This window comes from Meles meles, chromosome 21 (assembly GCF_922984935.1).
Source record: "Meles meles chromosome 21, mMelMel3.1 paternal haplotype, whole genome shotgun sequence".
Lineage (NCBI taxonomy): Eukaryota > Metazoa > Chordata > Mammalia > Carnivora > Mustelidae > Meles > Meles meles.
Window position 1 is genome coordinate 29669517 of NC_060086.1, and position 15059 is coordinate 29684575.

Sequence of the window (15059 nt, forward strand, 5' to 3'; positions counted from 1 at the left end):
TGGAATGGCCATCAGCAATATTTGAGATGCTTGCTGCTCTCAGTCTGAATCCCTGCATGAATGACATGTCCGAAACCCCCTCCCATCTACAAGGGACAATATAGTATGAGCAAGAAATAAATCTTTGTGTTCTAAGCCACTGAGACTGAGTAGAGAGGGGATGTTTGTTACTGCAGCATAACCTAATTTATATCAACTGACCTACCCTCTTTTGGTGCATCTCCAAACTGACTTCACTTCTCACTGATTGTAGTAACAGTAAACGTACATACTATTCACTGGGTGCTGACCATAGACAGTACACTGTGTTAAGAACTTTACTGAACCATCTTAATCTTTACAACTTAATGCTTACAACTTTATAACTCTTAATCCTTACAATCATATCATCATGTAGATAGTATTTTATATCTATCTTATTGATGAAGAAACTGAAGCTTAGAGGTGAAACAATTTGTCCAAGGTCACACAGCTTGCAAGGGGTTGAAACTGAGGACTATCTGTTCTAACAGCCTGAGCTCTTAAACCCAGTCATTTTGCCTTAAATCAACACCTGCTGGTTTTAATAGGGTGTCAGCATTGGTGTGCCAAGAACTGTGTGCTACTAGACCAGGGGTTCTCAAAGTGTGTCCTCCAACCCAGTAGCATCAGCCTTATCCATAAACTTGCTAGAAAGGCAAATTTTCAGGCCCCATCCCAGGGCTACAGAATCAGAAACTCTGGGGATGGGACCAAGAAATCCCTTCAGGTAATTCTAGTGTATGCTGAAGGTTGAGAACTATAGTGTTAGACGATAAGTTCCATGAAGGAAGGGAACTGGATCTGTCTTTTTCAAGGCAGGATCCCTGATCTCTTGCCCATACCTCGCTTGCAGCAGATGCTCCATATATCTGGATTAATGCATTAGTGTACCTTTATTGCAGGGTAGTTCCATATTAAAGTTGAAAACACATTCATCTAAGCTGAGAAAAGCTCATCTTAGATTGAAAAGATTGTCTATTTCTGAGCTTTCCCATTCTCTCTTCATGTAGAGAAGATTTTGAATATTTTGAATATTTTGTGAAGCAGTACAAATGGCTGATGTCTAGTAAAAGATAATTAACCTCTTTAGGGATCAGGAAAAACACAAATAGCAAAACTATTGGTTCAAAATGCCCCGCTGAGGGGCGCCTGGGTGGCTCAGTGGGTTAAAGCCTCTGCCTTCAGATCAGGTCATGATCCCAAGAGTCCTGGAATCAAGCCCCGCATCAGGCTCTCTGCTCAGCGGGGAGCCTGCCTCCCCATCTTTCTCTGCCTGGCTTTCTGCCTACTTGTGGTCTCTGTCGTCAAATAAATAAATAAAATCTTTAAAAAACAAAACAAACAAACAAACAAAAAATGGCCCACTGAGCATACAGGTCTACCACCCTCCCACCAAATTCTCCAAACGAGGTTGGAGATCTGATTGAGAGTCAGATCTCAGAGGCCATGGAAGGCAAGGGCTCTTGAATTGATCAGTAAAGAAACTCAATTTGCCTTGTAAAGGCCTGTTATTATAAACACCACCATAACCAGGAACTGGTCAGGGAACTAGCCAGAAGAAGGAATAAGGACAAAATCTGGGTAATTTTATGCTTTGTTTACTGAAACACTGGGGTCACCTCTAGCACAAAAAGGCACACCCTCCTAGCCAATGATTTGCCAAAAGCACCCCCTCTACCTCCACGTAGATGTCTGAATTACAAAAATACCCCTCTTCCTCCCAGCCATGGCAATGGCTACCAAAGCTCGCAGCTTGACTAATGGGAACACTGGATAAATTTCAGTCCCCACAGAACTCCTCAGCCAGGAACCTTTTTTGCAGTCTACAACATACACATCTGTACAACCCATAACTGAGACCTATGTTAATCCTCAAGCTGATCACAACTGGGGGAAAGATAAGCCCTTACTTTGAGCAAAAGGCAGATGGACTTCACTGTATTTTCTAAGCGCTTTTTGGATTTTCTGGCTACAAAACACTTTATTCTTGGACTTCGTTCTGGGAAACAGCACTTTGGTACTTAAGCCTAACCCTAACTGCCCTCCATGGAAATGGAGGCTGGTGTTGGACGAGGCGGGCACACCTACCGGATCAGGAGGGTATAGACTTCATGCCGTGGCATCTCGTACCGCTCCACCAGCCTGAACAGGGAGTAGAGACGTGGCACAGCCAGATTGATGCAGGACACAAGGAAAGGCAGTAACAGCACTGCCCCGGGGTTCCTGTGGTTCTTCAGGAACTGCAGAGGATGGAGGGAAAGAACTGAGATGCCAAGTGTGCACTGAACTCCTGTCGGTCTCCCACAGCAGGCTGTCCACAATGGGGAAACCCCAGGAGTAGCTCCTCTGGGATTAGCTATCAAGCTACCCGTTCTTGAGCACTTACCCTGAGCCAAGCATCACCCACATGACTGCATGTAATCCTCAGGACAGCCAAGCAGGTGGGTATGAATAGACTTATCTGATGGGCGAACTGAGGTCAGAGTGGCAAAAATGCTTGCCCAGGGTCACTCACTACCAAGTGGAAGATTTGAACCAGGTCGATGTGTCTTAGAGGCCTGAATGCAAACAGCCATTCTATGACTTTACTATACTCGGCAAGAGGTCTGGGGCGACAAGAAGGTGTGCCCTGGCCATTGGAGCAAAACCTTAGATCTGGTGAAGCTACAGCACGTGGGTATCGATCACTGTAGTATTTTTCCTCCCCCTCCTGTGTAGCCCTGTTCTTTTTCACTGGGCTTCACGGTCATTGGGTGCTGAATTAGGAGAAAGAGGTGGCCTCTGCCAGACCATGCCATACCTTTGTATGAGGTCAAGAGAGGCACCCCTTCCTTCGTGTGGATGCAACACCCTGGTATTTGGCTCAGAGTGGGGTCTCGGGTATCCCTCGGCCAGGTATCCTTGGAGTAAGGGATTCCTGTGGATTTTTCTTCTGTCTCCCACTACCCCCTTCCCCACCCCCACACCTGACCCTGCCTCCCTTTACCTCTGGATGGTTTTTGAAAGCCCCACCTCCCCTTTTGGTGATATTTTTGTAACCAGGGTAAGATAGATTCAAATGTTGCCCCCTCCCCATGCTTATGAGCTTCAAGACCTGGGCCAGATGCATAGCTTCTCTGAGCCCCCTTTCCCTGTCTGTATAATGAAGAGATTATCATGTAACCTGTAGAGTCATTTCAAGACTTAATAAGACCAGGAACACCTGGGTGGCTCACTCAGTGAAGTGTCTGACTCTTGATATTGGTTCAGGTCATGATCCCGGGGTCCTGGGATCAAGCCCTGCATCGGGCTTCATGCTCAGTGGGGAGTCTGCTTAAGATTCTCTCCCTCTGCCCTTCCCCCACCACTCTTTTTCTGCCTCTCAAATAAATAAATAAATAAATAGAATTAAAGAGACCAAATAGGGCAAGGTCTTGCCCCTAAATAACACAGGTAGGACATCATTCACTCATTCACAGGAAACTGTAGTTGCCAATGAATATGACCCCTGCCTGGCATAGAGCAGACGTTCAAACAACTCCACTTCTGCCTCCTCAACCCCTTACCTGCCCTCCTTCACTTCAGGTGGGTGTAGAGAAAAGCTTCTAGGTGAAGAAGAAACTCAATAGTCTTCTTTATGCCTACAGCCACCTGGTCACATCCTAAGTAGGGCATTGCTAAGGCCTTAAGCACTGAGACTTAATTTCCCCTCTTTCAGGGCACACCTTAGTATGGTTGATGGCAAACCCTTAGATTTATATAATCCCACATCCATTTTCTTGCTGGCTTCTCCTTTACTTATTCATCCATTTGGCTGAGCATCTACTACGTATGAGGTATTGGGCCTAGAGCCCCGCTACCATCTTTTGAAGACAGATGTATAAACAGGTGTTTTCAATACTACACATGAGAAGGGCACAGGGATAGGAATACCCAACTCAGTCTAGTGAGCCTGGTGGTGGTGAGGAAATGACTGTGCTGAGGTCTAGAGGAGGAGGAGTTTGCCAGATTAGGGAATTAGGGGAGATGGGATGGAGAATGAACTGCATGTGTCCCATCTCGAGATAAGGAAAGGCATGGTGTGTTCAGGGAACTGTATTCAGTTCAGCATTAAGTGCTAGTATGTAGGATAAGGGTAGTTGTGGGGTGTTGAAACTGGAGATGTAGGCAGGGTCAGATCATATAAGATCTGTCAATCGTGCCATGGAGGATAGATTTTATATTGAGGGCAACAGGAAGCCATTAAAGAAAGTGACATAATCAGACCCACCTGTACCACAATTCTAAGAGTCAGCAAACTGGCTACAATGAGCCCCTTTTCCAGGGGATCTGAAAGTCAAAACCTACAGAAAAACAGTACTTTGCCCAGATCACCCAGCTAATTAGTCTCCAAGTTCATATCATTAGGAAATAAAGAAAAAAGCAAACATCTTTCATCACCCACAGTACTGGACACTAAGTAGACTCTTCACCTAACTCTTCTCTGGTCCTGACCACACACCCACAAAACACGTACCATCATTCCTGTTTTTGCAAGTGAGGAATACAGGGCTTAGAAAGGTTAACTCATTCACAAAAATCCATCAGATCACAATACTTCCTGAGTATCTACTCAGTGCCAGGGGCAGTGACTGGAGGCATTATTTTTATTAGAAACCCCAAATACAGGATGCCTGGGTGGCTTGGTTAAGCCTTGGCCTTTGGCTCAGGTCTCCAAGTGTCCATCTCTCCACTAGCCCAGAGCTTCTAGCTCTGTGGTGTACACACACATCCCTGGGGACATGGTAAAGATGGATTCTGAGCCCATGGGCCAAGGAGGGACCCAAGATTCTGCAATTTTTCACAAGATTCCAGCTGATGTCAGTGCTGCTGGCCACAAAATCTGGTGTGAGCTGCAGCTCTCCCCAGCTCTCCCCTCTAGCATCCCATCCCTTCACCTGGTTCTGTGTTCTGGACTTTGGGGCTTCTGCCCCTGTGGTTACCTCTGAGTTGTTCTGAGCCAGGTAGTAAACAGCGACGCAGCAGGCAACTGCCACTCCAGTAGACACAATCCAGGCCGCCAGGTGAGCAGAGAAGCGGGTCAGCTGCTGATTGAGCGTTAACTTGATATTCTCCTGACGAATTTCTGACAGGTTTTCCTACAAGCACAACGAAGTCAAACGGGCCCACAGGACCCTCTCCACTGTTAGCAAAGACTCTCTGGGTGAATCTTTGGCACTCTGAGACACAAACCCACCCCAGATCCACAGAAGAAAGGGGAAAGTTCATGTTGGACATGGATTATGAGAGACCCACGGCAAAATCTCAAATGGACCAAGAATCCCCATCAGGCTGTCAAACACCTTTCAGGAACAGAAGGGACCAACAGATTAGGACTGTGCTCTTGAGGAAAGCGCTTTCAAGTCATGAAACTCTTTTCTGAAAAATAAGGTTGGGTATTTATACCAAGGAAGTTAGCATTTTCAAACCTCTTATCAAAGCCCTTGCTTATAAATTCTGCTTGCTCTATTTTTTTTCCTATTTCACCCATTTCCACCACCAAGCTGCCGCCTGCCCCCCACCCCCAGTCCCGGAAACCACCAGTCTGTATCTCTGTATTTAAGACTCTGTGTTTGGGGGCGCCTGGGTGGCTCAGTGGTTTGAGCCGCTGCCTTCGGCTCAGGTCGTGATCTCAGGGTCCTGGGATTGAGTCCCGCGTCAGGCTCTCTACTCGGCAGGGAGCCTGCTTCCCTCTCACTCTCTCTGCCTGCCTCTCTGCCTACTTGTGATCTCTCTGTCAAATAAATAAATAAAATCTTTAAAAAAAAAAAAAAAGAGTCTGTGTTTGGGTGGTGCCTGGGTGGATCAGTCATTAAGCGTCTGCCTTTGGCTCCGGTCATGATCCCAGGGTCCTGGGATCGAGCCTCGCATCAGGCTCCCTGCTCAGCGGGGAGTCTGCTTCTCCCTCTCCCCACACCCCTTCTCCCCCACCCCGCTTGTGTTCCCTCTCTCCATCTCTGTCAAATAAATAAATAAATAAATAAATAAATAAATAAATCAATCTTTTTTTTAAAGTCCGTGTTTGGGTTTTTTGGGTTTTATTTATTTTTTTTTTTTAAGATTTTATTTATTTGCCAAAGAGAGAGAGAGAGAGAGGGCACAGACAGGCAGAGTGGCAGCAGAGGCAGAGGACGCTGGGATCATGACCTGAGCCAAAGGCAGCCGATCAACCAACTGAGCCACCCAGGCGTCCCGGGTTTTTTGTTTGTTTATGGGTTCCCCCCCCCTTTCTTTTTAATAAATGTTTTTCTACAGACCAGAATTTCTCAACCTCAGCATCAGTGAAATTTTCAGCTGTTATTCTATGTTGTGACAACTCTCCTGTATATTGCAGGATGTGTAGCAACATCCTGGCCTCCACCCATAGACACCAGTAGCACCCTCCCCCTCACTGGACAATCAAAAAAGTCTCCAGATATTGTCACATGTCCCCTGAGGGGCAAAACTGTCCTGAGTTGAAAACCACTGGAAAAAAAATGTTAAACTCGGAACTGTGAGGTCAAGAAGCATTTACACTTAATATTTTGGTATAAATCCCTCAGCTGCCCGCCAGGAAGCTCATACCAACTACAGAGCTACTACAGCATGTAAAAAGTTCATTCCCTAAACCATTACCAGCACTGCGCATTATGAATTTTTTTTAAGGATTTTATTTATTTATTTGACAGAGAGAGAGAAAGCAAGAGAGAGAATGCAAGCATGGAGAGTGGGAGAGGGAGAAGCAGGCTCCCTGCTGAGCAAGGAGCCCGATGCGGGGCTCGACCCCAGGACTCCGGGATCATGATCTGAGCTGAAGGCAGATGCTCAACCACTGAACCACCCAGGCACCCCAGCATTATGAACATTTTTAGGTGTTTTGGTTCTGTTTGTTTCTTTTTCTTTTCTTTCTTTCTTTTTCTTTTTTTTTTGCCATGCTCAGGGACCACAAAAAATAAAATCATTATTACTTTAAGAAAAGTTACAGACATTCTGAAGGAAGTTGGCCATGGGAAGGTGCTGTGTAAAGCAAGCTTGCCTCACCCTTATTTCAGTGCTAAGATTCTTCTGTTTCAGCTTGACAGCTCTTTCATGAGTGACAGTGAAGTCCCAGCAGAAAATCAGTTTAGCAATCCCTCTGGAGTAAATGTGGGGGTTGATGAAGTTGTTCCGGAAATACCTGGCCATGCTGGGGAAGGCAGAAACGAAAATACTCAGAGTTATTGAAGCAGGCACTGGGGATGCAGGAATTAAACAAAGGAAAGTCTGATCATTAACAGCAAAAGGCAACATGGAAGAGCTAGCGGCAGGTTCTACTGGGACAATAAGATCACAGACATAATGGTTCATAGCGCTGGCTTTAAGATCTGACAAGCCTGGCTGACTATCCTGGATGGCGATGTGGGGGATCTTTATTCTTTCAACTCTATGAGCCTCAGTTTCCACATCTATATAATGGGAATAATAATAGGACCCATTCACAGAGCTTTGTATGAGTTTCTGCTTGCCACTGCACCAAACTGCCCCAAACTTAGTGGCTTAAAACAACACACATGTATTCTCTTACTGGAAGTCAGAAGATGGTTCTAAACTCAAGGTGTCGGCAGAGCTGTGTTCCTTATGGATGCTTTGGGGTAAAATCTGTTCCTCTGACTTTTCTGGCTTCTAGAGGTACCTGCATTCCTTGGCTTATGATTCTTCTCAACTCCAAAGCCAAGAGAGCAGTATCTTCCATCCTCTCCGACTTTGACCCTCCTGCCTCCCACTTATAAGACCCTTATGATTAAGTGGCCCATCTTAATATCCTTAATTTAATTACATCCGCAAAGTCCCCTTTGCCAGGTAAGGTAACATATTCACAGCTTCTGGGGATTAGACCTGACCTGTTTGGGAGGTGGGGGATGGGCACTGTTCAGCCCACCATGAGAGGTAATGCAGTGTTTAGAAGAGTAAGCTCTTCATAAAAGCAGATGCTATTATCACAGTGACGTCAGCAGGACTCAGTGACATCAGCCCAGGAAGCACTTAGCACTGAGCCTGACATGTAAAAAATAGTAAAATGACACTACCTCTCCAAAATTTGCCACCACTGACTTAACAGCAGCTTAAGAAACATTTCCTAGTTTGAATAAAATAGAACGAAATGAAATCTCATTTTTTGAGTTAGAGTGCTGGCAGTGAGGTTGTTATGGGCTGAACTGCATACCCTAAAAGTTCATATGTTGAAGTCCTAACCCCCAGTACCCTAGAAACAACGGTATTTGGAAATCGGGTCTTTACAGAGGTAATTTTCTTAAAATGAGGTCATCACGGTGGGCCTTCATCCAATATGACTGGTGTCCTTACAAGAAGAGGAGTTTAAGACTCAGACATGCATTGAGGAAAGACTGTGTGAAGTCACAGTGAGAAGGCAGCTGTCCATATGCCAAGGATGGAGGCCTCAGAAGAAACCAACACACCAACACCTTGATCTTAGACTTCTAGCCACCAGAACTTGAGAAACACAATTCTGTGTTTAAGCCACCCAGCCTGTGCATGATGCTTATGGAAGACAGAGGCTAAACATCTGTACCTCCTCTCTGACAGCTGTCAAAGGGACAACTGTCCCTCCATGCCCTTCTTGCCATATAAATAGTTGGGTCACTGCATCCTGATTTTCAGACTGACCAATTTCTTTGAAAGCACACAAAAACCTCTCTCCTTTACCCAAACTTACAGCTTATGTTTTAAAACAGGAACAATCAGGGGTGCCTTGGTGGCTCAGTCAGTTAAGCCTTTGCCTTTGGCTTAGGTAATGATCTCAGGGTCCTGAGGGATCGAGCCCTACATCGTGCTTCCCCCTCTCTCTCTGCCTGCCTCTCTGCCTATTTGTGCTCTTTCTGTCAAATAAATAAATAAAATCTTTTAAAACAAATAAATAAAACAAGAATGATCAGACAGCAACAGGAAGTCGAAATTGCAGAGAAACTGTTTCCTGGGTAACCTTTGAGTCTCCTGAATTTTACCTAAATCTAAACCAAGCTTAGAATCAAGAAATGCAGATGCTCTTATACCTGAATAGCAAACTGAAAAAACAGACGATCAAACATGCTCCGATTGTGAAGAGATAGGCCAGCTGCATGTTGTAGGATGCCCCACCATTCCCGTGCCGGATCGTAGAATTGGTGTAAAAGCCATAGTACATCACTGTGTTTCTAAAATAACCCTGGAAGGGATAATAAACCCTAGGTCAGGTGGGTCAACCAAAAAAACGATGACTATGGTCAGTCAGCACAGTGCATCTCTCCCATCTGCAAGAAACTTGCGTCAGTCAGTTTAGACATTTTGTTTGCAGGGAAAGGACACCCAAGGCTTCTGAGAATGCAGACATTTCATCACAAGGCTCTTTGAGCTGGAAAGGACTCTCAAACCCTCCTTACAATGGAGGGACCCAGCTGTCACCACTTGAAAGTGTGATCGAGCAAAGCATGACGAAAACCAGGAAATCCAGGCATTAGGGGCCTCTGTCATCTGTTAAGTACTATGCTCAAACATGTTCAATAGGAAAGGAATCAAGCCATTAGGTCTAAATTTCAATTTACAGGAAATAAGGGACCAGAGAAACAAAGCAGAGAGTCCATAGGAAACAGTCTACATGACAACTGGCCTGGTTTCTGCAACAAGTCAATGTCAAGAAAAAAGGGGGCTGTGTCTGGAGAGATCATTCTAGATTAATTGAGAATTCAGAGAAAACACAAGCAAATGCAAAGTATAGACTTTAACTAGATCCTAGTATCAAAGACTAGGCTAGGAAAAATGTTTTGGGAATAGCTGGGAAAAAATCTGAATATGGTTTGGAATTTAGATAATAATAACTTTTAATTTTGCTAGGGGTAAGGACTGCATAAAGTATCTTCATTTTTCAGAGATGCATGTTGAAGAATTTTAAGTAAAATGTCTTGATGTCTGTAATTTACTGTAAAATGCTTCCAAAACCTAGTAAGATAAAACAATATGAAAAAATATTAACAATTTATTTTATTTTATTTTTAAAGATTTTATTTATTTGACAGACAGAGATCACAAATAGGCAGAGAGGCAGGCAGAGAGAGAGGAAGGGAAGCAGTCTCCCTGCTGAGCAGAGAGCCCGATGCGGGGCTCGATCCCAGGGTCCTGGGATCGCGACCTGAGCCAAAGGCAGGGACTTTAAAACACTGAGCCACCCAGGCACCCCCCAAGGAAAAAATTTTAACAGAAAAAGAAATTTAAAAGATAAATGGAAGAAATTAAAAAGGTAAACTTGAAGTAAATGCTACTTCAAGAGTCAGAAAATTTTTTCTGTAAAGAGCAAGAGAGTAGAGGTGCCTGGGTGGCTCAGAGGGTTAAGCCTCTGCCTTCAGCTCCGGTCATGGTCTCAGGGTCCTGGTTTAAGCCACACATCGGGCTCTCTGCTCAGCAGGGAGCCTCTTCCCTCTCTCTCTGTGCTGCCTCTCTGCCTCCTTGTGATTTCTCTCTGTCAAATAAATAAATAAAATCTTAAAAAAAAAAAAAAAGAGCTAGAGAGTAAACCTCTTTGGCTTGGCAGCTACAGTAATAACTCCACTTGGCCACCATAGTAGGAAGGCATTGCTGACACATAAAGAAAGGGATGTGGCCATGTTCTAGAGGAACTTTATTTATGGGCACAAATTTGAATTTCACGTATAATTTTCATGTTTCACAAAGTGTTATCTTTTTTTTTTTTAAAAGATTTTATTTATTTATTTGACAGAGAGAGAGGTCACAAGTAGGCAGAGAGGCAGGCAGAGAGAGAGGAGGAAGCAGGCTCCCTGCAGAGCAGAGAGCCCGATGTGGGGCTTAAACCAGGACCCTGAGACCATGACCGGAGCTGAAGGCAGAGGCTTAACCCTCTGAGCCACCCAGGCACCTCTACTCTCTTGCTCTTTACAGAAAAAATTTTCTGACTCTTGAAGTAGCATTTACTTCAAGTTTACCTTTTTAATTTCTTCCATTTATCTTTTAAATTTCTTTTTCTGTTAAAATTTTTTCCTTGGGGGGTGCCTGGGTGGCTCAGTGTTTTAAAGTCCCTGCCTTTGGCTCAGGTCGCGATCCCAGGACCCTGGGATCGAGCCCCGCATCGGGCTCTCTGCTCAGCAGGGAGACTGCTTCCCTTCCTCTCTCTCTGCCTGCCTCTCTGCCTATTTGTGACCCTGAGTTCATGACCTGAGCCGAAGGCAGCGGCTTAATCCACTGAGCCACCCAGGCGCCCCATGTGTTATCTTTGTTTTGATTTGTTTTTCAACCATTTAAAAATGTAGAAACAGGTGGCAGGCCACATTGGCCCCCAGCTGTAGTTCGTCGATCCCTGGTCTACAGAATACCAATGGGAAAAATGTCTTCTAGAAGGTAGACTCACAAGGCAGGGGCCATACGTCTCTCAGTAGAGAGCTGGGTAAATAAATTATGGCTGCTGTTAAAAAGGATACCATTGACCTATATCGATGCTCAAGATACACAGTGAAGCAAAAAATGTTGCAAAGTAAGATCTTAGTATCCTGTTTTTAAAAAAAAATTTTTTAAAGATTTTGGGGCACCTGGGTGGCTCAGTGGGTTGGAGCCTCTGCCTTTGGCTCGGGTCGTGGTCTCGGGGTACTGGGATCGATCCCCGAGTTGGGCTCTCTGCTCAGCAGGGAGACTGCTTCCCCACCCCTGCGTCCCCCTCTCTGCCTACTTGTGATCTTTGTCAAATAAATAAATAAAATCTTTTTAAAAAAAAGATTTTTTTAAAAAAGATTTTATTTATTAAGGAGAGAGAGCACAAACAGGGAATGGGACAGAGGGAGAAGCTGGACGCGGGGCTCAATCACAGGACCCTAAGATTGTGACCTGAGCCAAAGGCAGCTGCTTAACCGACTGAGCCACCCAGGCACCTCATCTTTTTTTTTTTTTTTTATGTTTACCTATCTACCTACGTATTGACCTAAGTATCTAACTGCATATGTTTGTATGTACATATCTATGTCTGTATAGAAAGAAAACAGTGGACAAAGATATGCTCTGAGCTGAGGCATTAAACAAGGGAAAAGGCTAACATGGACTTTCACTTAGTTTGCTCTCTTCTACAGTAGGTATCTTTCAAAAGGAGCACAGTATTTTGTAGAAAGAAAAATAAGAAAGAAAAGGTAACTCTATGAACACCAATAAGAGATGTCCACCTTAGAGTGGGTGAAAGAAAGCAAGTCATAGGTGGTACATATGAATAATTCACCTTTTGTTAAAAAACAAAGGGATGCAGATGTGTGTATGTGTGTGTCTGTATGTGTGTGTGCATATGTGCGCAGAAAAGGAAATCGTGAACAGCACAAACTATTATGTGGTTAGCCTTACAGACAGAAAGCTGGGACGCATGGGTGGCTCAGTCATTAAGTGTCTGCCTTCTATGTTGTGATTCCTGGAATAGTGCTTTAGCGTTATTAATGAACCGTGAGAGGAAGCTCAAGGCTGTGCTCCTCAACCATAACTTCAGAGAAGTCAGTTGAAGGAAATGACTGAAGAAAAGGCTGGCTGATGTTTAAGAAAATCACTATAACCATCAGTTACTTGTTTCAGTTGACAACATATAATGGTTTACTGTTGTCATTGTCCATGCCTACAGATAATTTATTTTGTATTTTTGAATAAAAAGACATGTGTAGGGGTGCCTGGGTGGCTCAGTGGGTTAAGCCTCTGCCTTCGGCTCAGGTTATGGTCCCAGGGTCCTGGGATCGAGCCCCACATCGGCCTCTCTGCTCAGCAGGGTACCTGCTTCCTCCTCTCTCTCTGCCAACTTGTGATCTCTGTCTGTCAAATAAAATCTTTATAAAAAGAAAAAAGACATTTGTACATTCCTGATAATTGAGTGCAAGAACCATGTACCAATGTACTGCTTTCAGCTTAAATCACTAGGCATTTTAAATCACAGAAAGGCTGCTTCTGTGGAGAGTAAGAATAATTGTGTACAAAGTAGAGAAATATCCAATTATGTGACAACCTTTGTGTAATCAAGCCCCACATTGGGCTTGATTTTAAAGTTTAAAGTTTTAAAAAAAAGTTTAAAGTTTAAAAGTTTAAAGTTTAAAGTTTAAAAAAAAAAAAAAGTTTTGCCTTCGGCTCAAGTCATGATCCTTGGATCCTGGGATCAAGCCCTGCATTGGACTCCCTTCGCAGCAGGAAGCCTGCTTCTCTCTCTCCCACGCCCCTGCTTGTTCCCTCTCTCCCTGTCTCTCTCTCTCTCTCTCTGTCAAATAAATAAATAAAATCTTTAAAAAAAAAAAAAGACAAAGTCTACTGTGTTGTGTATATGTTAATTTGGGGAAAAAGATCTTTCCTGGGTACCTGGGTAGCTCTGTTGGATAAGTGTCTCATTCTTGATTTCAGCTCAGGTCATGATCTCAGGGTCCTGGGATCGAGCCCCCCATCGGGCTCTCTGCTCAGTGGGGAGCCTGCTTCCCCCTCTCTCTCTACCTGCCTCTCTGCCTACTTGTGATCTCTATCTGTCAAATAAATAAATAAAATCTTAAAAAACCAACCAACCAAACAAACAAACAGACAAACAAATAACTAAACCCCCCTTTCCCTACCATTTGACTCCCAGGCAAAGTGAGACGTCTGGAAGGGTGACCAGCAAGGTATGTCCAGGGTGAACCAGCAGGTGAACCCCGAGTGGGCAAAATGAAGGACTTACCGCCCCCGTGAAAAACTCCAGTCCGGTGAACTGGAGGGTGTTCTTCTCCGCCACAGTAAACTGAGGGATTATGATAAAACTGAAGGTCACAATGAACGAGAAAATGTTGAACTTCAAAAGCCACCTCAGAAAGTTAAAATAGGAAAGGACGCTGGTTCCAAACTTGCCTCCGATGACCTTGAGTGTCTTCTGCCACAGGCTGATGGAACTGAGCAGCTCTGACAGGCTGTTCTTAGATCTCCGGTAAGCCTGGGGTAGGGACACCAAGTATGAGGCTTGACATTCCCTCAACAAACACCTGAGCAGGTTCCGCAAGAGCAAAGATGGCCACTGTGTCTACAGAGTTATAACAAGCCAGGCATGCACTACACATGCTTACAAAAATGATCTCATTGAATCCGCGGGACCACTCTTCAAAGTGAGTGCTGTTATGACCTCCCAGGTTTGCTGTCGAAGGTGACACAGTAGCTCAGCTGTCCAAATAACTCAGAAACCTCTAAGACCTCTGCATCCCCACCTGGTTTCTCTGTACCTAGACCGACCCAATTTCTGTGGCTTTCAATGAAAGAGCCCTGAACTTTGGTTTCTCTTCCCCTTGGATCCTTTCCATCCCCACTCTGCCACTTCCCTGTTTTTAACCTCTTGTGATGCTCGTTTTATTGACTGCAATAGAGGCTTCTTACCCGTGAAATGGAGTTTAGACACTGGGCACAGCAGTTGACCTCAAGCATACGACGGGACTGCTTACTTTTCTCCTTGTCAACGATTTTCCTGTGGGGAACAGCAGAAGAAAGGGAGAGACACCCTTGCTATGATGATTTTGTTCCCAAAATATTTACTGAGTGCCTATGATGTGGTAGGCACAACCCAGGTAGTGAGACAAAAGAGGATGACTTCCCTGGCTCCTGGAACAGACATCTCTCCTAGTTGGAAGAGAAAGACAATAAACAATACTGGAAATCCTGGAATGTGGACTGTGCTATAATTTGAAATAGCACAATATTCAAGCAAAGTCTTTTAGGCAGGGTGGGGTTAATGGCATGGATAAGGGATTGCTGTGTGCACAGGGAACAGCCAACCTGGGACCCCAAGGAGGCTGGGATGGCTAGAATGGAATGAGCATGGGGAAGGAAGAAGGGTTTGAGTGATAACCATTGCAGGGGGAGGGGCCCTATGAATCAGTGGTCCTCAGCCTGGGGAGATTTGGACCCCCAGTGGACATTTGGCAAAGTCTGGAGACATTTATGGTTGTCAAACTCTGGGGGAGAAAGGTTTGCAACCAACACCTGGTGGGGAGAAGCCAGGGATATGTTCAACCCCCTACAATGAGCTGGACAGAACC

General features: G+C 44.7%; 1 protein-coding gene across 6 annotated transcripts in view; it reads right to left on the minus strand.

Annotated features, from left to right (window-relative positions):
* Positions 1 to 15059, minus strand: part of TMC5 (transmembrane channel like 5) — a 71562-nt gene that overhangs the window by 18429 nt on the left and 38074 nt on the right. For all 6 annotated transcript variants that reach the window (XM_045993715.1, XM_045993714.1, XM_045993710.1 and 3 more), the window contains exons 6-11: positions 14401 to 14488; positions 13718 to 13966; positions 9069 to 9220; positions 7060 to 7204; positions 4983 to 5138; positions 2110 to 2261 (exon numbers count right to left, since the gene is read on the minus strand). In XM_045993715.1, coding sequence (XP_045849671.1) covers positions 2110 to 2261; positions 4983 to 5138; positions 7060 to 7204; positions 9069 to 9220; positions 13718 to 13966; positions 14401 to 14488 — 942 coding nt within the window. The remainder of the gene's footprint in view (positions 1 to 2109; positions 2262 to 4982; positions 5139 to 7059; positions 7205 to 9068; positions 9221 to 13717; positions 13967 to 14400; positions 14489 to 15059) is intronic.